Source organism: Leiobunum rupestre, chromosome 10 (assembly GCF_980474605.1).
Source record: "Leiobunum rupestre chromosome 10, qqLeiRupe1.1.hap1, whole genome shotgun sequence".
NCBI classification, from domain to species: domain Eukaryota; kingdom Metazoa; phylum Arthropoda; class Arachnida; order Opiliones; family Sclerosomatidae; genus Leiobunum; species Leiobunum rupestre.
Window position 1 is genome coordinate 6356108 of NC_143393.1, and position 22169 is coordinate 6378276.

General features: G+C 36.5%; 1 protein-coding gene across 4 annotated transcripts in view; it reads right to left on the reverse strand.

Annotated features, from left to right (window-relative positions):
* Positions 1 to 22169, reverse strand: part of LOC149923455 (uncharacterized) — an 85507-nt gene that overhangs the window by 21162 nt on the left and 42176 nt on the right. For 3 of the 4 annotated variants that reach the window (XM_090160840.1, XM_090160841.1, XM_090160842.1), the window contains one exon: positions 14699 to 14854. In XM_090160840.1, coding sequence (XP_090016966.1) covers positions 14699 to 14854 — 156 coding nt within the window. Of the gene's footprint in view, positions 1 to 14698; positions 14855 to 14929; positions 15107 to 22169 lie in introns of those variants that run through there. The other variant, XM_090160843.1, reaches the window with a different exon arrangement.

The following is a 22169-nucleotide window of genomic DNA, read 5'->3' on the forward strand; positions in this document are numbered from 1 at the left end:
ATAAATACATGATTGTTCCAACGAAGAGAATACCTTCATGGAGGTATAAGATTTAACTCGATAGTATTAAAGACGAAATTGACGGTGTTCTATATTTGCTAAACCGCGCAATAAATTAGCAACCACGTACTCCGAATCTGCCATCGAAACGAGAAAAATTCGCATCGGTACGAAATTTTAAGCAGATGATCTACTTTTTCAGACGATATGACACACGTATACCGTTTAGCCTTCCTTGTTTTTCCATAACCCACGTCAGGAAACCATACCTCTAACCTAGTTCGGCCCACGCTTAAACTGCACGTTGTTTCATATAAATTTACCGAAAACACAGGTCCGTAGCCAGGATTTTTCAGTTTAGGGGGCCAGGAAAATTCCTAAGGAGTACCCTTAAAAATCAATGTTTTTCGTAAGACCCTTAATTAGCTTCAATGGCGTTTGACATTGGAACACGTAATTTAAATAAATATAAATTAAATTTAAATAAAAGGTAAATCGAAAAGCTGAATATTGAGTTACGTTACCATGACTGATTATTCTCGTGCTAGCCGATAGCGAAACTAAAATGGTGTAAACTTAAAACTCGACACAATTAAGTGTGTATAGTTATAATGGTGGAAGTGATACTAATATAGTGAAGCGAATGTTCGGAAAGTAAATAATATAGTTTGGACTTAACTAAATGTAATACGCGAGTAGGGTACTATTTAATGATTTTGTTTACTAACTTTGATATTTTGGTAGGCGCACAATATTTTTAAGGGGACACTCTCAGGTTTTTTGAGGGGCACAAATTATTTTTGAGAGGGCTGAAAAGATAACAATCTGAAGATGAAATAATTAAAAAATATTTGGCTAAATTATCAGTTTTTTTAATGAACACTATTAATTTGATATTTATTATCATTTATAATAGTATAATTATTTAACATTGTTTTATATTTATTCTGAAAATAATAATGTAAACAAATTCAAATACTTAAATTGTAAAACATTTTGGTCGTAAATTCCCTAATAAGTTCCTTTATTTAAAAACATTGGGAAATCAAAGATTAAAAATTTCAATACGAATTAGTTCAATACAATATTATCTACATTAAAACATTTTGGTCGTAAATTCCGCAAGAACTTTAAAAATACTTTTAACATCAGGAAATCCAAGAGTTCAAATTTCATTACCATTTGTACGAATTTTAAGTGAAATATTTAATGGGATTTTTGTATAATTAACTGTTTTTCCAGGAAATTGTTAAATATTACAGGAAAGTGCCTTATAAATTGGCAAACGAGTCGTAATTAAATTCTACATACGTATACCAGATTTCCAGCTAGTGTTACTACTCATCCGACGAAAAAAAATAGTTTTTTTTGGCGTTTCACGGGTGAAGTGTAGCCATCAATTTTGGCCCCTTCACGGCTGAAATAGCCACTTCCGCTTCGTGAGAGAACACTTTGCGTATTAAATGTTCGCTCAAATGAAACAATTAGATAAAATATCCTGCTGTTTTATTTAATGAAACTCAGCGTATTGTTTGTGCTGGTCGGTAGCTGTTGTTTGATCACGTTTATGGTTTGTTTATTGTTGTGGTTTGCACTTTTGGAAAAGGCTTCGAAATTGGATTTTTTTTAAAGATTTATCTTATTATTTTGAAGGGACCTTAAACGTGCGATTTCAAAAGTTTTACAAGTAGGATTTTTGAAATTTAAAACACAGAATTTCAAACGTTTCAATCGAAGGATTTCCAACGTTACAATCGAGGGATTTCAAACGTTTCAATCGAGGGATTTCAAACGTTTCAATCGAGGGATTTCAAACGTTTCAATCGGAGGATTTCCAACGTTTCAATCGGAGGGATTTCAAACGTTTCAATCGGAGGGATTTCAAACGTTTCAATCGGAGGATTTCCAACGTTTCAATCGGAGGATTTCCAACGTTTCAATCGGAGGGATTTCCAACGTTTCAATCGGAGGGATTTCAAACGTTTCAATCGGGGGATTTCAAACGTTTCAATCGGGGGATTTCAAACGTTTCAATCGGGGGATTTCAAACGTTTCAATCGGAGGGATTTCAAACGTTTCAATCGGAGGGATTTCAAACGTTTCAATCGGAGGATTTCAAACGTTTCAATCGGAGGGATTTCAAACGTTTCAATCGGAGGGATTTCAAACGTTTCAATCGGAGGATTTCCAACGTTTCAATCGGAGGATTTCCAACGTTTCAATCGGAGGGATTTCCAACGTTTCAATCGGAGGGATTTCCAACGTTTCAATCGGAGGGATTTCCAACGTTTCAATCGGGGGATTTCAAACGTTTCAATCGGGGGATTTCAAACGTTTCAATCGGGGGATTTCAAACGTTTCAATCGGAGGGATTTCAAACGTTTCAATCGGAGGGATTTCAAACGTTTCAATCGGAGGGATTTCAAACGTTTCAATCGGAGGGATTTCAAACGTTTCAATCGGAGGGATTTCAAACGTTTCAATCGGAGGATTTCCAACGTTTCAATCGGAGGATTTCCAACGTTTCAATCGGAGGATTTCCAACGTTTCAATCGGAGGATTTCCAACGTTTCAATCGGAGGGATTTCCAACGTTTCAATCGGAGGGATTTCCAACGTTTCAATCGGGGGATTTCAAACGTTTCAATCGGGGGATTTCAAACGTTTCAATCGGAGGGATTTCAAACGTTTCAATCGGAGGGATTTCAAACGTTTCAATCGGAGGGATTTCAAACGTTTCAATCGGAGGGATTTCAAACGTTTCAATCGGAGGGATTTCAAACGTTTCAATCGGAGGGATTTCCAACGTTTCAATCGGAGGATTTCCAACGTTTCAATCGGAGGATTTCCAACGTTTCAATCGGAGGATTTCCAACGTTTCAATCGGAGGATTTCCAACGTTTCAATCGGAGGGATTTCCAACGTTTCAATCGGAGGGATTTCCAACGTTTCAATCGGGGGATTTCAAACGTTTCAATCGGAGGGATTTCAAACGTTTCAATCGGAGGGATTTCAAACGTTTCAATCGGAGGGATTTCCAACGTTTCAATCGGAGGGATTTCCAACGTTTCAATCGGAGGGATTTCCAACGTTTCAATCGGAGGGATTTCCAACGTTTCAATCGGGGGATTCCAAACGTTTCAATCGGAGGATTTCCAACGTTTCAATCGGAGGGATTTCCAACGTTTCAATCGGAGGGATTTCCAACGTTTCAATCGGAGGGATTTCCAACGTTTCAATCGGAGGATTTCCAACGTTTCAATCGGAGGATTTCCAACGTTTCAATCGGAGGGATTTCCAACGTTTCAATCGGAGGGATTTCCAACGTTTCAATCGGGGGATTTCAAACGTTTCAATCGGAGGGATTTCAAACGTTTCAATCGGAGGGATTTCAAACGTTTCAATCGGAGGGATTTCAAACGTTTCAATCGGAGGGATTTCAAACGTTTCAATCGGAGGATTTCCAACGTTTCAATCGGAGGGATTTCAAACGTTTCAATCGAGGGATTTGAAACGTTTCAATCGAGGGATTTCAAACGTTTCAATCGAGGGATTTCTAACCATTTAAACGTAGGGTTTTAGACGATTTAAAAGTATGGTTTTAGACGTTTCAAACGTAGGGTTCCAAATTTTAACAGTCAGTATCACATGTTATATCCTTGTAGAAATGCGTTTCAAATATATTTGAATTTTCGAATCTCTTCCAATAAGAATTTGAAATTATCGAAATAAATCTTTCCCCGCCTACCAATTAATACTTCTATGGGAAAACCATTCATCATATTGAAAAATCTTTAAAAACAATCGCTGAACAGCAGATTGTCGAAGAAACCACATTCCAGCAACTCTATCATAGAAACTTGAAAACACAGTCCAGTGAACCCAATAGCAGATGGTGAAGCGGTTAAAACCTATTACAAGTAATAGTAGGAAACCGTCTTAAAGGAAACCTTAAAATCGTCCACATTAAGACAGTATTTAGGAAGACATGGCGGTAATTAATATGAGCAGGCTGTAGGCACTAGGTACATAATCAACGAGGTAGGTCCAGCCCATTTTCACGGCCTCGCAACAACGTTAAAACTAGAAAAAGGGGTTCAACATGACACGCGTACATCCGTTTTTCAATTAATTTCTTTTTTGCTCCTAATTAAAGGACCTCGCTTCGGGACACGGCGCGCAACACCTCGATCTTTCGTGCCTCTTTCTTAGAATTTTCCCACCACTAAAGAACGATTGCCCTTAAGGTAATTACGCACCCAGCCACTTCGCACTTCTAACAAAGGCTAGGATAGAGTTTCCTACCTTACGTATCAAGTGTTAGATGACCGCGTATACAATAAACCATCGTATGACGTAGATAAAGGTATAATATTCTTTGCAGTTGTACCGATGTCTCAACTGCCCAAAATTGATTAATTATACTTTTACCGTTCTTCTATATCGAAAAATTGCGCTTAGATTTTCTCGATTTTAAGACGAAATTTCTAAATAGTAGGATGGTCTAGTTCCAGAGTGTGGAGTGAATGCTCCAAGATAATTATATTTACAGCAACATAAGTATATAATATTCCTCTGAGAACAGAAGTACCCATCTAGACCATAACACGTACCTCGAAGGTTCCAATTGGCTCAAAATATCCCGCGTTAATTATTCCGCCTGGCGATGTAAAATTACATTTTCTAGAGGTATTTACTCATATTTTGAACAATTAGAAGTTTCATTTAAATCAAGGAAAACCTATGCGTATTGTTCCATACCAGAGTGACTGAGAAAAATCATATCACCTCGGGCAGGAAACGAACCTACGACCTTTGGATTACCATCCCAACGCCACTACCATTGGACTACCGAGGCCACGAATAATCAGGCCTCGGACATCCAATTTGAGAATGACTCGATCTGGTTCACAATATTGATGGGATACATTTAACCCGTTCCTTGATTTAAATGAAACTTCTAATTTTATTAATTCCTGCGTAATAATAAAAATAATTTATCAATATTTTGAACAAGATGGCACAGGCCATAATAGAATCATCACCCCTGTTATTTATATTCATAATTATTGCCTCCGTGGTCGCTGAGAAATTGAGGGTCCAAAGTTACGCCCCCCCCCCCTACGAAGGCACGAACGGGTATCAAATCTGAGACAGTTATATACCCCTTTCATGGATGTATCGTTCATATTTGTCGACTCAGTGGTCGCTGATAAATAAACCGACGGTTTCGCGGGGACTTTCGCTTAAAAGTTTTGTTCGGGGGCGAAAAAAAAACCTTTAATTAACAACAAAGGTTCGGCACTGGTATAGATAGATAGATAGAACTATTACCAATCGAACGACGTATCAATTAAATTTTATTGAGTGCCGTTGGAGAAAAATCGCAATTTCGTGGGGACTTGGAAGTAACTTTTGCATTTGGGGGACAAAACCCTCCCTTTGATTAAAACCACGTCGCTGCTTTGGCATGGTTGGATAGAGATAACTAATACAGGGTGACCAGGGAAAGGCTTGGAAAATTTTATAGGAAAAATAGGAATTTTAGAGGCGAATTACAGGAAAATATAGGAATAGAAATAAGCAAATTATAGGAAAATATATTAAACTAAATAGGAAAATATAGGAAAATAATAAGGTAATTATTGCATATCGGTATATTTTGACTCGAATCACCTAGAATATTGATAATTTTTTGTTCACTGCTTTCTTGCATTATTGGATCACTCAGCGGATTTACAAAGCCCGCACATTTCAAGATTTGGTTCGAAAGTGGCAGTTTTTTCACTAGATGTTCTATGACAAGTACTTAAAAAATTATCTCATTTTCAAAAGCTCGTGAAATTTTAGGAAAATATAGGAAAATGGGGGAAAATAAAGGAATTTATAGGAAGGAATTAAAAATATAGGAAAATACCAATCAAACGACGTATCAATTAATTTTTTATTGAGTGCCGTTGGAAAGAAATCGCCATTTCGCATGGACTTCGAAGTAACTTTTGAATTTGGGGGACAAAACCCTCCCTTTGATTAAAACCACGTCGCTGCTTTGGCATGGTTAGATAGAGGGAACTAATACCAATCGAACGACGAATCAATTAAATTTTTATCAAGTGCCGTTGATGAGTAATCGACTTTTCGCGGAGTCCCTTTCGGAGCTAGCGCCACGTTGTATTCATCACCACCGATAACAACGTGTTATTTACTTGTGGTAATAATGGTATTTTGAAAACATGTGGCAATTTTTACCGTTGAAAAACATTTTTTTCTAAATATATATATTTTTTATAAACGGAAAACCACTTTTGAAAATTTAGTCTTTCACAATCAATTTCTCTCACGAATGCTTTTAGCGAGATTGGCGGCTACTGTCTGAAAATCCGCTCTAGAAAGGAAAACCCCTCTTGATTTGATGGCGGAGGCGTCTCTCGATTGTCATTCAAAAGTGACGGCACATGCAAAAAACTATCAAGTAAGAGCTCAACGGAAGATGCCCAGATATTAATCTTCCAAAGCACGCGACTGCCAAACTGATCTAGTGGCCAAAGGAAATATCGAAAACTTCACCGCGAGGGTTTCGTGAACGGCGAAATTTTACCATAAAAAAATCTAGCAAAAAATTAAATATTTAACACGTCAAGTACTCATTTGCCAAGTACTAGCAGAATCAAAACACGGGTACCATGGTCTAGTTTTTTCAACGCGCCATAAGACGTATTTTTTAGGGAACCAATGAGATTACCTGGTCGATCTGCTTGTACTTTTAAGGGTACGAACGTACTAGCTGACCGTGAAGTGGATCCTCCCTTAGTTCAAAGTTTTTTTATGTGATATTGTGGATAATTAATGATAGATTTTTCCGAAAAAGTTGAAATGTAAGTGATACGTCAATTACAGTATAGTTTTTGGCGTAAATGTGTAAATTTTGGAAAATGTAAAATAATTATGATATGATAATGTTCTTATTGTTTATGCGCAGATAATTTTCTTATTGTTTATGCGCAGATAATTTTCTTATTGATTATGCGCGGATAATTTTCTTATTGTTTATGCGCGGATAATTTTCTTATTGCTTATGCGCAGATAATTTTCTTAATATTGCTTGTGGCTCGCGTGGCACGCAGGGCTTGCCACCACCCTCCTACGCATTGTAACCCGGCCACCTGAATTAAAGGCTTCAGAAGTCGCTTGATGACTTAGGCCTAAGGTGGTGCCTTGAGTATTAGCAAAGATAATCTAGACTACGTATTAGCTAGCTGATTATTAGATAATTTTCTTATTGCTTATGCGCAGATAATTTTCTTATAGTTTATGTGCAGAATATTTTCTTATTGTTTATGTGATTTTCTTATAGTTTATCATTATTTATACAAAATAGACGACTTAATAATAAGAATCTTCATTGATTAAGATCAAAGTGTAGTATTTTGCCCATCAGCTGTTAAACAAATCTAAATTGGAATCGATCTATGCAAACCTACAATCTCCCCCACAATACTCTCAACAGAAGGTTACCACAACCTTGATGCATGTAGCTTCACGAATTGATATTCCTTCCCCCCCCCCCGTTGCATCTCAGCAATGGCGCCCCCTATGAATCTAAACGGCCCAAAAGCGGGTTCAACCAAGTCCTAGTTAAAATTATACCCGTTCTTATAATGACATCCTTCTACCATTTTTGAAAGAAACGATATTAAGGTCAAATTTTAAGTGACAATTAAAAGCCCTACCTAATTTAATTTGAGAATATTTTTAACGTATAAAGACTGCTTTGACCTTTCACACCTTTGAAGGTGATAGCATTAGTCATTCTTTTGACTGTTTACCGGCGCCACGTGTGAAGACCCGAATGAGTTTTTTACGACTTGAAATAATTTAAAGGCAGAAACTAAAGTATAATATCATCACGTTGAGTAACTTTAATGGCTCCAGAGATAAAACGAAATACGAGCTGTATAATTTGTTTCCTCTAGTATTATAATTATTGAAATAGCCCCGCCATTAAATAAATACGTGCAGTTTATACTTGGCGTCATAATTTGTTTCTGTTTCTGTAAACGAGTTATTTCTGTTTGGTAAGTTTACATTTTAGAATCGTGAAAAATTTTCTCGAATGGTGAAAACCAGGCTTATTTTATAATTAAATTATTAAGATTTGATTTATTGACATTCTAAGAAATAATGACTAGTTAGCTTTCTCCGATTATTATTATAGTATTTATCTATGTATTTTGTTTTTGCGTCTTCCGTTGGGTTTTAAGAAAATGGCGGATAATTTTTAGCTTGGAACTTAACACCGAAACGAAGATAACTCTAAATAGTGTTCGCAATTGTTTATTCATTATCCACAAATTTTCCAATTTATTTAAAAAAACGTTGGTAAAACGAATATCATTTTAACTTATTTAATTATGTTTTTTACGCAACCAAGCATTAATTTGAATAAAAGTGGTATTTATTTAAATAATTGTTTGTTTTATTTAAATAATAGGTTTATTCACCTTCGATTATTTAAACATTTTACAATTTTTATTCAACTATTGGTTATTTAAATAAATATTATTTAAATATAGCCGAGCTTATTTTATTCATGGATAAAAATTAATCGACTGCCGAATACTAACTATAAAGTTCTGCCAAAAGTGTGTGATATTTAATCAGAAGTAAATGAACCGAAGTTATTGGAATTGACCTGAAAATTGGGAGGCATTTTCCTTACGGAAATCTAGTTAAAACGAAGCTGATGTATAGAGCCATCTACTTTCACGATAAATTGCACTAGAGAATTGTGGGTACTATATATTCCCCATGTAAACGCTGTATATAACTCTTGTTATTTAAGCGCGCGTTATTTCAATATCACGTGTTATTTTAACCATTGAAATGTAACTTAAGCCTAACAATGGGTGCCTAACTGTTTTCTCCGAGAGACGGTAGGTGGCGATAGTAAAACTTAGGCTCTATAGCTACTCAGCGCGTCAAATTTTAAAGGATGCTTTAAACTATGGCTCTATAGACCCATTCACATATTTCCTACAGGGAAACATTCAAAAAGGGGCGAAATCCACCCGAGGTACCTTCCTATTTAATAATGTTTGAGGTAGATGGCGACACTATAAAGTTTATGAAAAATAAACCTTTTTAAAAAGTTATTAATTTATAACTAAATTATAGTACTTTAAATTCTTATTAAAAATATATAATTTTGTAATTTAAATTAACAATTAATATTAACAGAAGATAAAACTTTCCGCTATAGATAGCACTATAATACGATTTTAAACTTTCCAATGAGGGAAGATAATTTTGTATTTTAAATCTCGACAAAACCGTTCTCCACTAAAAACTGAAAACTTTCAACCAATCGTTGAAAATCAAAATGATGACGTCATGCTTCTATCAGAGCGCCATCTACTAACAAATAACGCCCTCACCACGTTACCACGGATGAATATTACCCCTTTAAAGTCGTCTTCGCCCTTTTAAAAATTGTTAATCGATCTATAATTAGGAAAACGTCTCCAACATGGCCAATATAGCGGTCGGATAACTTCGGTTCATTTACTTCTGTTTTAATTTAATTAAAAGTATACATTTAACAAGTACTTTTCCAGTAAGCGGTTTCGTCATCATCGCAATATTTTCAAAAATATCCATAATTCACACGAAACCGGCACCCAAATTATAAAAATTGAGATGCATTTAGGAAGTAATTAAACGGCAAATTACACGTAAAAAATCTTAGTTTTTTTATAAATACTTTATTACTTTTTTATTTAATCTTGAAAATACCCATTAATAAGCCTGCCGCGTTGAATAATATCGCGTATTAAAACCTTCGAAGGTCGAGTTAGACCAGTTTCGAGGATACGTTACACCAGAAGCGTATAATAGCTCTCTCTTACGAAAGAAGTGACCATCATTTAATTCGTGGCTTCAATTAGTTTTCAAAGGGCGCGAATCTCATGTCAACAAGGGGAAACATACAACGCGTCAGCTCCAAAGAAAACCTCTTGGACGCTTTTAATAATTTAATATAATAACTCTATGAGAAAATACCGCGATTTCTCAGTTAAATAAGCCTTTCTATAACGTCATTACGCTTGTTTGAATGTATCGCTTTCGTCACGAGATACGTAGGAGTTCAGTTCAGTTTCGAAGTTTAGATCTTTATAAAAAGGGCGACTCGTCGAATTTGAATTCGTATCTTGTTCAACTTGCTAAAATGTTCCACGAGCTCTTTAGTATTTTAGCGTAAAAGGCTCGCGCTTTTTTTTATTTCAGGGAGCACGCGCGAAATCGCTCGAGCCCGTTTGCGCTAAAATATCAAGACGCGCGTAGAACTTTAAACAAGTTGAATAAGACACGAATAGAGTTTATGCTAGCGTCTATTGGCTGTCGTAGCGAAACGTCACTTCTACGTCACGAGTGACGCGCATCTAAACAAGAAGGCCAATGTTACTTTATAGAAAGGCCAATGACATACCTTCTAGCATAAGTGTATAATATTTTTATATAAGTGTACCACTTCCTATTCTTCACATGCAAAAGTTTTACTGAGAGCTATTCGCAAGACAGACTGCAATACGGGCTTCGTCGCCGTTTCGCGTCCGCTCGCTAACGCGTCATACGTAGCCTTTGACAGCACCTCGCTATTGGGAGATATTCTTCTTGTGATGACGTACCTCCTTTACTAGCTCTCAGTAAAATATTCCCCAAAGTGACAAACTTATGGAACAATATTATAGACTTACGCTTCTAGCTTACCAAAACACGTTATAATAGGTGGATACTTTTCGCACGGACATTTTATTACCAGGACTGCAGGACTAGAATAAATGGCACCTTAAATGTCTTTGTTTACTGCGCATCATCCTTGGCGCATTTAGAGCCAAAAGGGAGTCGATGTAAGCAAACCATGACGTCACGTTTTCGACAGAGTGTTTAGAAATTTTTAAAATAAGAATTAGTTAGCTTTACACACGTAACTGCGCTATTCGTTAAGGTCAGAATACTGAGGCTCCTCCTCAAAAGCAGGAGTAACAAGTAATCTGATAATATAGTCTGCTTATCCAGAATGTATCTACGAAAATGGCCACAGACAATCATTTAGGCATAACATTTTTACCTTGACTCGAACTATTCGCCATCACAGAATCTGAGTAAAATGACGTCATAGGATTAATCTTCTTACCCTACTCTGAAATCCCAGAACAAGCGAAAAGTATCCACCTTTTATAGTACCACCCTAAAAATGCAACCGATTCTGAAGTCTCTTAACATTTACTTCACCTACCAATGTAAAATGTAAAAGCATTTTTTCTGAGAAAACCATTATGCGATACAGTACAAAAATAACACGATCGTTACTTCCATCGTATGAGATATATTATATACTTCTGGTAAAACGTGATCATCATTATCGTTACAATCTGCTTTTAAATACGGTGAGACTTTTAAATCCTCTCGCCTCGAAAGGATGAAGGATGAAGGATTCCCGGCTACAAAGGAAGGCCCCCAAATCCCCTCCCTAAACCATACACTTCCTCGTTTCTAATGGAGAAACAAGAAGAAACTTTTCAAATTCTCTAAAACCAAGAACCTGACTTGAATAAAACAGCCCCAATTTGAACTACGACCTCATTTTGGTGGGAATAAGCCGCTTACGATCGCCTTTTCAAAATCTCAATACACAATATTCTATCAATATAATCCAGAGATTATTTATCAATATCAACTTTATATAAATATATATATTTATATAAATTTGAAAAGACTGGAGTATATACACTCTAGTCTTTTGTACGGTTATAGTTTGTGTATAAATATTACCGTGAAAAAAATATATCGTCCGGTAAACTTTAAAATATTCATAAATTTCAAAAAGGTGGGCCATTTAGTACCTTTGAATTTTTGCTCAGGTAAAAACGTTCAACTGAACCCGAGCTAATATAATAAATGATGGTACCGCCCAAAGAGATGAGAAATTATTTCACCTCCATCTTAATAAATTAAACCCTCCCCATGAGAACCATTTTTCACAAAATTATATTTCCTTGTTTATAATATTAGGTGTTAAACCCGGGTTTACGGAAACACAATGTGTAATGAAAAATTAAACAATATTTTTGTTTAATGATAAGCGTGTTGATTCGGAAAGTAAATAAATGTAAATAAATATGAATAATATTGTAAAAAATAAAATACGGTTCTTACGTTTAAAGGGGGTAAAACTCGATTATTTCATAAACCAGGAAGAAATGACGGGTTTTTTTTAATTTAGTAGAGTACTCGAAATATTTCCAACTACCGGATTTCCAACAGAAGCACGATATACGTTTGCACGATACGTCAGCACTCGGCCACGCCCCTTACCAAGTCCGGATTTATCGCTGTCACGCAGTTTTGGAAACTATACAAACGTATTAATATATTTGAACCATCTATATCTAAGTATAGGGGTATAATCATCCATTTTTGATGGTGTGAGGCCGTAGGAGGGCTTCTTTCCGACACTAAATGGTGTTCGTGATTCATTTGAAAGGCCAAGGTCAAAGGCCAATAAGCATCGTGATAAGGAGGATCGAGCCTCCAAATTTTCCGAAGAAATTTTTTTTAAGATAACCGTTGGAGCCAAGAATGTATTTAGGGGAAAAGAGAACATGCGCTCGTGATTACCCGAAGATAAACCACGCCTCTCGACCTTTCCGGAAGTAAGGGGGTTGGACACTATAGTACCATCGTAGGCTCCCTGTTTACGTGAAGGTGACATACATCGGCGGCTCCAGCCTCCAATCTAAAGTCTCCGAACTCCCAGACCGGAGACTTGAAATTTCGACGGATACTGGAGGCGTGGAGACCGGAGATTATTAGTTGTGGTGGGCATTGGAAATCGGAGGCATACACAGCGGAGCTAAATCAGCAGCTTGGACCTCCAATCCCCGGTCACTGAAAACAGAGACTGGAAATTCCGGGAACCAAAAAGCACCGTGGAGACTGGAGACCCAGATACCGCTAGGTATTTAAAATAATTTACAATTTAAAAACGTTTAATATTAACTAAATGTAAAATAGGTAACACAAAGCGGCTTCCTTTACATATTTTAATTAAAATATGAAATAGATAATTACCTATAAAGGATTTAAACACCGAATGAAGTTTGTTTACTTAACGCTTTTGTAAATGTTGGCACCCTCTTTTTCACGCCGAAGACCAAACAGTTTTACTTAATAATATTCTTAAGTCTCTAAACAATCGAAACTGGATACGCGTATGGAATTAAACTGCCAAAATTTCAATATATTTTTAAATTAAATTAATGAAAAATCCGCCGATAAATGAGGTTGAACCCAGACGACCTTGTAACATATATAACGGGCGTATAGTATTCCGAATGGTGTCACGCGTATCGGAAGAATGGCCAGGACAATAGAGAGCAGCACGCGAGGGCTCCAACGATGGAATATCGGCGACTGGGGAACCTAGATACACCAAATTGATTTACATAACGTTCAAAAGAGCGCTTCGATACGGTACGCGGAAAGTGCAACCCTTTAAGAAGAGATCAAACAGCGCAACGTCCCGGCAACTGTAATAGTGGCAGAAGAGCCCATTGTTGCGTGATCCAAAAGACCAAAACAACGTGTACTCGAGCGATTTGTAGGTTAAGAGCATGCTCGAACGCGCAACTTCGTAAATTCAATTATGCAGATTTCATCCCGGCTTCTGGATGAACAAAAGCTTAGTTTTAATTGTACGATAAGGGTCTGGCGTCGTATCGCTGTGTTCTAACGAAGCCCGATGGATTAATCATCGCGATTTAGAAATGTCAATGTCCGGAAATGTATACGAAGATTGTCATCTAAAAAGAGACGCTATCACTACAGGAACCGCATTGTCTGGTTCGATCTAAGCGTTTGGTGGGTCTTTGAAGGGTACCTGGTTCGAATTTTTCCGACAGCGCGTTACTAAATTATGGATAACTCTCTAGATTCAAGACGATTACAGTAGCTTCCGCGACTCCAATCACGCGTGGTATTGAGAGTTCATAAATATTCCAGGAAATATTATTAAAGTTATCGGTAACTATCGGTAAATCCACTGGTAGGGTTGCCACAATATTTTCCCATTTCCTGAATTTTTCCAGTTTCCCCTGACTTTTTTAAGGACAACATTAGACCATTTTTTAAATTTACGCTCTAATTTTTTAATAAGTTAATTAATATTTTAGCATAAAGGTGTTGTTTTAAAAATAATATTTTTATCACATTGTAAGAATTACAAAGGTTCACAAATTTTATGAAAATTATCTTTATGGACCAATTTCAAATTTCCTGACAGTTTCCTGACCAGGGAAAGTTGGCAACACTGTCTTAGAACTAACTTGTAAGTCTTACACATATTGCCACCTAAGAGAAACAAACACAAGGAGGAAGCAGCTAGCCTTTAAACACGCTAACGCAGCGTTGTGTACAAATTTCATTGGACGAGCCTTTACGCTGAACGTTTTACGGAAAGGGGGAAGACAATTTCCGAATTTTCCCCTTCCGACGGCAGCAGGCGCTAAAGCGTCGAGCCAATGAAAACTGTACGGAAGAAAATGCTCGAGTTTTGACGGGTTGCCTTCTCCTATGTTTGTTGCTCCTATAGTTGCCACTGACATACGCAAATAGACAAATACAATTGAGAGTGTGCTTACCTGAGATCGGTGCAGGATTCGACGAGTAGCTTGACGCAATCAAGACAGCCTTTGGCCGCGGCGTAGTGCAAGGCCAGAGCCCCCGTAGCCGTTTTTTCGAGGGCCGGCATTTTAGCTTCTCGTAGTAACCACTTCAGCACGCTTCTACGGCCGTACCTGAAACACGAAACAAACAAAGACACATTCAATTCAAAGCTACTTTTCAAAATACAAAGACACGTTACGTCTAACAAGAATCTATGCCGATGAACAGAGCATGGTAATAGAATTATAGTTTTATATCAGCCCCATCAGTTTAACGTCCACACGCGAATAAGTAATCGCCTTTGGGAAGTTAACTTGATACACCACAGATACTTAAACCCAGTTCGACCCCTTTCGTGAAATTCAATCGAAAATTTATGAGGTGTAAAATCATAGGTTTCAGAATAGACGCTGTCATGATTTTGTCAAAGAAGATATCAAAGTATTTCCGTTAACGATTCAACCAGACAACAAAAGGTACTCCAAAATCGTGGTGGGAACGTAACTGTTTAAGGAAGACTCTGAGACTGTACTTTTTCCCTCCTTTGATTACCGCTGACTAATGACTCAAGACATGATTACTTAATAGAGTAGTAAATAAATCGTTTAATAAAAACTTTTCGAGGTTAACGGTAATAGTGAGTGTAGGGAGCTGTTGGCTCGCGTGGCATGAAGGGCTTGCCCTCCTACGCATTGTAACCCGGCCACCTGGATTAATGGCTTTAAAAGTCGCTTGATGACTTGGGCCTATGGTGGTTCCTAGGGTATTAGCCTAGCTGATTATTATTATTACTATTATTATTATTATTACATTTCTGTTGATTTTTATTTTTTTGATCGAAATAAACCTGATTTATTTGATTTAACTCGGATTTTTATTGATTTTAACGTTTTGCGTGTCTTTTCTTGACAAATTGATTAGGAATTTCAGTTAGACGACAAATTAAAATGAATTATCTTAATTATATTTGAAAACGTTTTGATATTGTTATAGAATGTACTTTCCTAAATTTCCTATTGAAGTTTAATTAACGTTTTAAATAAAAGTTTTTAAAAATAACTTCATTTAAATCGCGATTTAAATAAGATAAGCCTGTTAAACTTAATGAGAAAATCTAGACTATGTCATCATGGACAATTCACTCAATTAATTCGGTTTTGTCCTCTTGAGTTTTTTCGTTAAGATTCCAAATTGCTGTCTTCAATTTGATATTTACATGATGATGTTGGAATGAGGTAGATTTCAGAATGAAGAAAAAATGAAGAGTCACTACGTAGGCAAGGCGAGTGACTTCTTTCACGGGGTGTCCACAAATTTCCCCGTACGTGCCTAGTCACGCATCGCGAAAAAACAGTACACCCCAATCCAGCTCAAGAAAAATAACTATACAAGCTAAGAAAGGCGTTGGGGAGGGTTCCACAAAAGCGCCTTGGGCTTTAACCAAATCGAAGCCAGAAACAAGTTTGACAAGAGCTTTGGAAAGTTTCACTTTCAAATCGTACTTGAATCTAAAAAGACATCGATTTGTGCAGGGGGTAATAATAATAATAATCAGTTAGGCTAATACCCAAGGCACCATCTTAGGTCCAAGTCATCGAGCGACTTTTAATGCCTTTAAAACAGGTGGCTGGGTTACAATGCGTAGGAGGGTGGTGGCAAGCCCTTCATACCACGCGAGCCATTTTACTAGTCACTAAAGTAATTGGTGTAATCACTGGAAATCACCTTAGAAAATCATTGTAATCATCGAAAAATTGTGAAAACTCAGTGGAAGTCACAGAAAGATTGTTAGAAATCAGGTGAAATCACAGAAATACTGAGTAAGGCTGAAAATTGGGCAGATACAAATTTGACTTTAATCGATAATTACATTTGCAAATGTGTTATGTTTGATCCAATCCGATTGGGTCTAAATTAGGGATGCACCGATATGTGTACCGCTCATATATCGGCCGATATTAACAAAGTTATCTATCACAACCGTAGTGCATATGATAACATCATCGTAAAAGACGGTTCAGTGCACTGTCTAACCATTTTATTCTAATTTTTAACGAAAAAAGTTTGCAAGAGCATATCCAAATATGTTTCATTTCACTTGATGCACATTTTCTATCACAAATCGAATATCGTTGTTTTTCATTCGTTTACACTCGTAACCCCCTGTCTAAAAAAATTGTATGATCTCGCTTCTGAAGTCTGGCGTACGTGGCACGGTCAATAAAAATCGAGAATTTTCTTATTTTTAAACGTTTTTCCTGAAAATATATTTTTAATACCTGTATCGGCCAATATCGTTTTAGTTTAAAGGCCTTTCAAACAAATATCCTGGTGGTAGGCCAACGTGTTCTACTGTTGGCCTACAACCGATACGATAAAAATCGGCCGATATATCGGTTGGTAACCCTATTCTAAATGTGTTATGTTTGATCCAATCCAATTAGGTCTAAATTATTTGAACAGAATTTGATTCAAATTGGATGTGTCTTCATTCCATTTGAATCTAAATTTGGACATATTGAATCAAGTCTATTTCGTAAGCGGACTCAAATGCAAATCACAGAAAAATTGTTAGAGATCATTGAACACAAAATGTTATTCGAAAATCAGTATTCGAGTTACAAAATTTGGACAGATCGTATTTGTGGAAATGGTAACTCAAACAAGTATCTTCATTTTATCGGGTGCTTCTTCAAAGAAAACGGGTCTAAGCCGAAAAGTAGACCGAGATTTGGGAAATCTAGGAAGCACGTGTACTGAACTTGTTAGTTTGATAATCCTGAAGATCACGTACGAAACACGACCTTCACGACGCAACAAGAAGAAAAGGATGATAGAAAAAAGGCGCGTGCGCTAGAATGAAGACGGCGCCAGCGACATTGCGGGGTGAAAATCAAAAGGGGGACTTTCCAAATTTAAAAATAAAGTTCCAATTCGATCGGGAGACAACGGCCCCAAAGCGAAATTACCTCCGGTAAAATTAAATCTTCAAAATAAAATTGATAACTTAAGAGGATGGAAATTGGAAGATTCCAAATTTCGACCAAGATAAAATGCTTCATCCAAACGCGAAATGATAAGAAATGAAGGATTAGCGGTCCTGGTTTGGGTCAAAGTCATCGTTCGCGGGCAACGGGCGGGATAAGGCGCCGATGTGGTTGAAGTCATTACTAATTTAGTCTTGTTCGATTGACTAAAAGTCAAAAATTAAATTGAACAAATTGGACGACTATCTTAAAAAAAAACCTGCCGAAGATTATGGGTTCGAAAAGTGACACTTCATTGTCGAAGGCGCTCCGGGAAACGAGCTGTTAAATGAAAAATTATGCGTTTTTAATGAGTATCTTGTCTTCCATACCAGAACTTCTGCTAATGGATACGGGGTGATCAGATTTTTGATGGAATATATATTTCGCGACAAATTTCTTCGATTTTGGGTTAATTAAGACGATTAATTAACTTTTAACGAATCTCGAATGATTTATATTCCCAACGGTCAATGCCGTCTCGACCTAAAATACGTGACTGTACGTTAGGATATAATTTTAACGTTTTGACGGATCGTACCGCGTAGGTTGATCGTGGTCTGATCCACTTCCTTGTCTAATGGTGCCTAAGGTTTACTTAACCTTATCAAGGATAGTCACGATAACTTCAATATGCTGCGGACGTCAAATTTAATTTTGGGAATATATTTGCATATTTTCAAACAACAAATTTACCGAGAATTTCACGAACTTTGATTGAATAAAATCCAAAACGTAACCTTAGAAGGCGAACGTCAAAATTTAAAATGCCAACGTTTGAAAATCAAAATCTATTTCGTAACAGTAGCGGCGCCAGGATTATTGAGGAGGTAGGCCAACCATTTGGCGCACCCCCCAACGAAAATTTGGAGGGCCCCCCACCACAATTTTTTCAAATCCGTCCACGTGGATCAAGTGTTGCAATTTTAGGGTAAAATGGGTACGAGACGAAACAATTAGAACTTATTATGAATTTTAACATTACTAAATCAGAGTGTGTGTTGATCCTTTTTTGTGTACCGATAAAACTTAAGAAATGAGTGGTTATTTAGTTATTTCTACCACTGAATTCCAGGCTATCAATTTACATTCATTCCTTCGGTACTTCGCGTGTAAATCCCTTACATCAGAACTTACAACTTTACTACTGTCTAAGAAAAGTTTATCGTACCTTTGAAAGGAATAAAAACAGCAGTGTCGTTAAGCGAATCACTCGCGTTGAATATTGAAAAATTAATAAATAAATAAATTATTTCGCAAACAAATTCGAATTAATTCGGTTCACGTCGAAACTAAGCCAATACAAAAAAAACCCACCCACGAGATAAAGCAATCTGGCTTACATCCTGGAATACAGCCCCGGAACGCAAAGTGCCAAAATTTTTCCCTCAAACTAAACGTAAGCGAGCACCCAAGACACGAGCCAGAAAATGTAGTCAATAAAAGCACTCCCAAAAGTCATAAAAATCGAATCGTTGTTGGGCACGGTACTATACATCTAGATAGGCAGCCATTCAGTGATCCGGAACGTATAGAAGCGACGCCTTTTCTTATAAGAGCGAGCCGGCGTCTCTTCAAATGACCTAGTATAGTAGACCATTTCACCCCTGGGCCACGTTGAAATATTTTTGTTTGTTTGACAAACTTGACCAACTACGATATAGGTAATAGTGTCTGGATGACTGAGGGTCGATAAGACATTCCGGAAAAAATGTTGCGGATTTGAAAAATTTACTAAAGCACTTTGATCGTAACGGCCGCAAGTTTTAGAGAAATTAACCAACCTTATCACAGTCAAACATTTCTGTTACCGTCGATATCGTACCAAAATAATAAACATAATTAATTTTTTACGTAACTAACTTCAAAAATAATTAGAACCAAGATCATTTGACGTTTAATGTTTGACAGCAACGAAGGTTTGAAACAAAAAGAATGACTGCTATTTAACATAATTAGTTTAATAATTAATTTTATACGTAACTAACTTCAAAAATAATTAGAACCAAGATCATTTGACGTTTAATGTTTGACAGCAACGAAGGTTTGAAACAAAAAGAATGACTGCTATTTAACATAATTAGTTTAATAATTAATTTTATACGTAACTAACTTCAAAAATAATTAGAACCAAGTTCATTTGACGTTTAATGTTTGACAGCAACGAAGGTTTGAAACAAAAAGAATGACTGCTATTCAACATAATAAACATAATTAGTTAAATAATTAATTTTCTACGTAACTAACTTCAAAAATAATTAGAACCAAGATCATTTGACGTTTAATGTTTGACAGCAACGAAGGTTTGAAACAAAAAGAATGACTGCTATTTAACATAATTAGTTTAATAATTAATTTTATACGTAACTAACTTCAAAAATAATTAGAACCAAGATCATTTGACGTTTAATGTTTGACAGCAACGAAGGTTTGAAACAAAAAGAATGACTGCTATTTAACATAATTAGTTTAATAATTAATTTTATACGTAACTAACTTCAAAAATAATTAGAACCAAGATCATTTGACGTTTAATGTTTGACAGCAACGAAGGTTTGAAACAAAAAGAATGACTGCACCTCCCGTTGCTATTCAACACAGTGCGCCAAATAAAATAGGGCATAACGTAATCAATTTTCGACGAAAAAAAACAAACGAAAGGTTATTAGGGCGCGCAATTATACCAACTGTTTCTCTTTATCCTAGCCTTCAACTTAGTAAGCATTTTCACAGTAAGCTTTCGTTTTGTTACACATCACATAATTTTTCTCATTTCGTCTTTTATAAACTCAAACCGGTTCGGTAGGCGACATAAATCTATTATTATAAAATTGGTTAAGGTCAAATTTGTCGACTATCGATAATAATAGCGCCTTTTATCCCTCGCAATAGGCCGACACGAATTGACAACCTAAGCCTCGACCACTTTTCATCGTGATATTTATACCTCCGATATAGTAAGCGTAACAAATTATTCAAATTTGTTAAGACGCCTTCTTTGAAATCCGGATCTCCTTTTAATAAATTACAATAGCCATTCTAATTATAATTAATGGCAATTCGGAGACGTAAAGCTTTTTAGTTATAGGTAGAATTGCGAATATCAGATACGCTTACGAGAAATCTCAATAAAGAAATAAAACCTTTTTATTTTCCTCTTCAATTTATCACGACCAAAAGATGAATGTTATAAGCGTTCTGCGAAGGCGATACAAATTTATGTAACGCAGTTCTAAATTGATTCTCTCCGGGACTATTTTCGGAATCGTTTTCATTCGCGAGATAAAGTAGTTCTACACTCCAGTGAGAACCCGGTTATATTTTGGACATTTTTGGGGGAATGACGCCACTTTAGATTTTACCCTCTCTGTTGATTATGACCCCGTGGAGACCTTCGATTCGATTTGTACTTCTTCACAGAGCGATCTTTGATTTCAAAAATGAGGAAGTTGTTATTTTTACATACATCCAATACTGGTTCGATTCGCAGAAAGTACTTGAACGAGATCTCAAAGACTTAAAAAGGTCGAAAGAGCTCCGAACTTTGATATATTTAAAGAAACATTTATCCTTTTTAGAATAGATTGGCTTGTCTCTGATTACTTTTTTAAAGTTCACTCATTGTACCGCGTAAAGTTAATAAACGAATGAAACAACTTTCCTCTAATTTAAAGACATAACCGCCAACTTTCTCATCGAAACAGCCCAATACGATTTGAGCCCGCACACTTAGAAGAGCGTATAAGTGGAAAATTGGATAAATACAGCGCGATTGGGCTGGCTATCGTTACGTTCGGCAAGAATTTCAAAAATCGCGACCTTACCGCATCTATTTGAAGATTTTAAGTCGGTGGTGATTTATTGAGTCAGATACGGTAATCCACTTATAGAAAAGACATAAAGATACCTAATGTTTTAAGAAAAAAGGGTCTGGTTCAGATCGAATGAAAACCGGATAAAGAACCGTTTATGTACAAGCCAGACTAGAAACCTCTTACAAAATATACTTAATCAGCGAGTACGAACAATAAATTTGAACAAAACTTGAAATGTTTAATTTCGCCGTTTGACACCATACCACGTCCCTCGGGAGTTTAATTTCCTGGTGGCTCGCCACGTCAAATGTACTTCAGCTATAATCAACAATTTAAAGGATAGACCGCGGTCTAGTACAACCTACTTTCCATAAACCAATTCATAGGTCCGTTGAAGGATGGAAACTCCCAATCAAAAGGGCGTTACGAACTTACGACGTTATAATAAATTACATTTGCAAAGGCGCGTGCCTCACTGTTTCTTCAAAACACTCCCAAAATAAAACGTATAAGACCGTCGCGAACGGTATTTACATAACATTTTCTTAAGCCTTTTTTTATCTTAATACCTGACACGTGAATTACAGATACGCCTAATTTTTCAT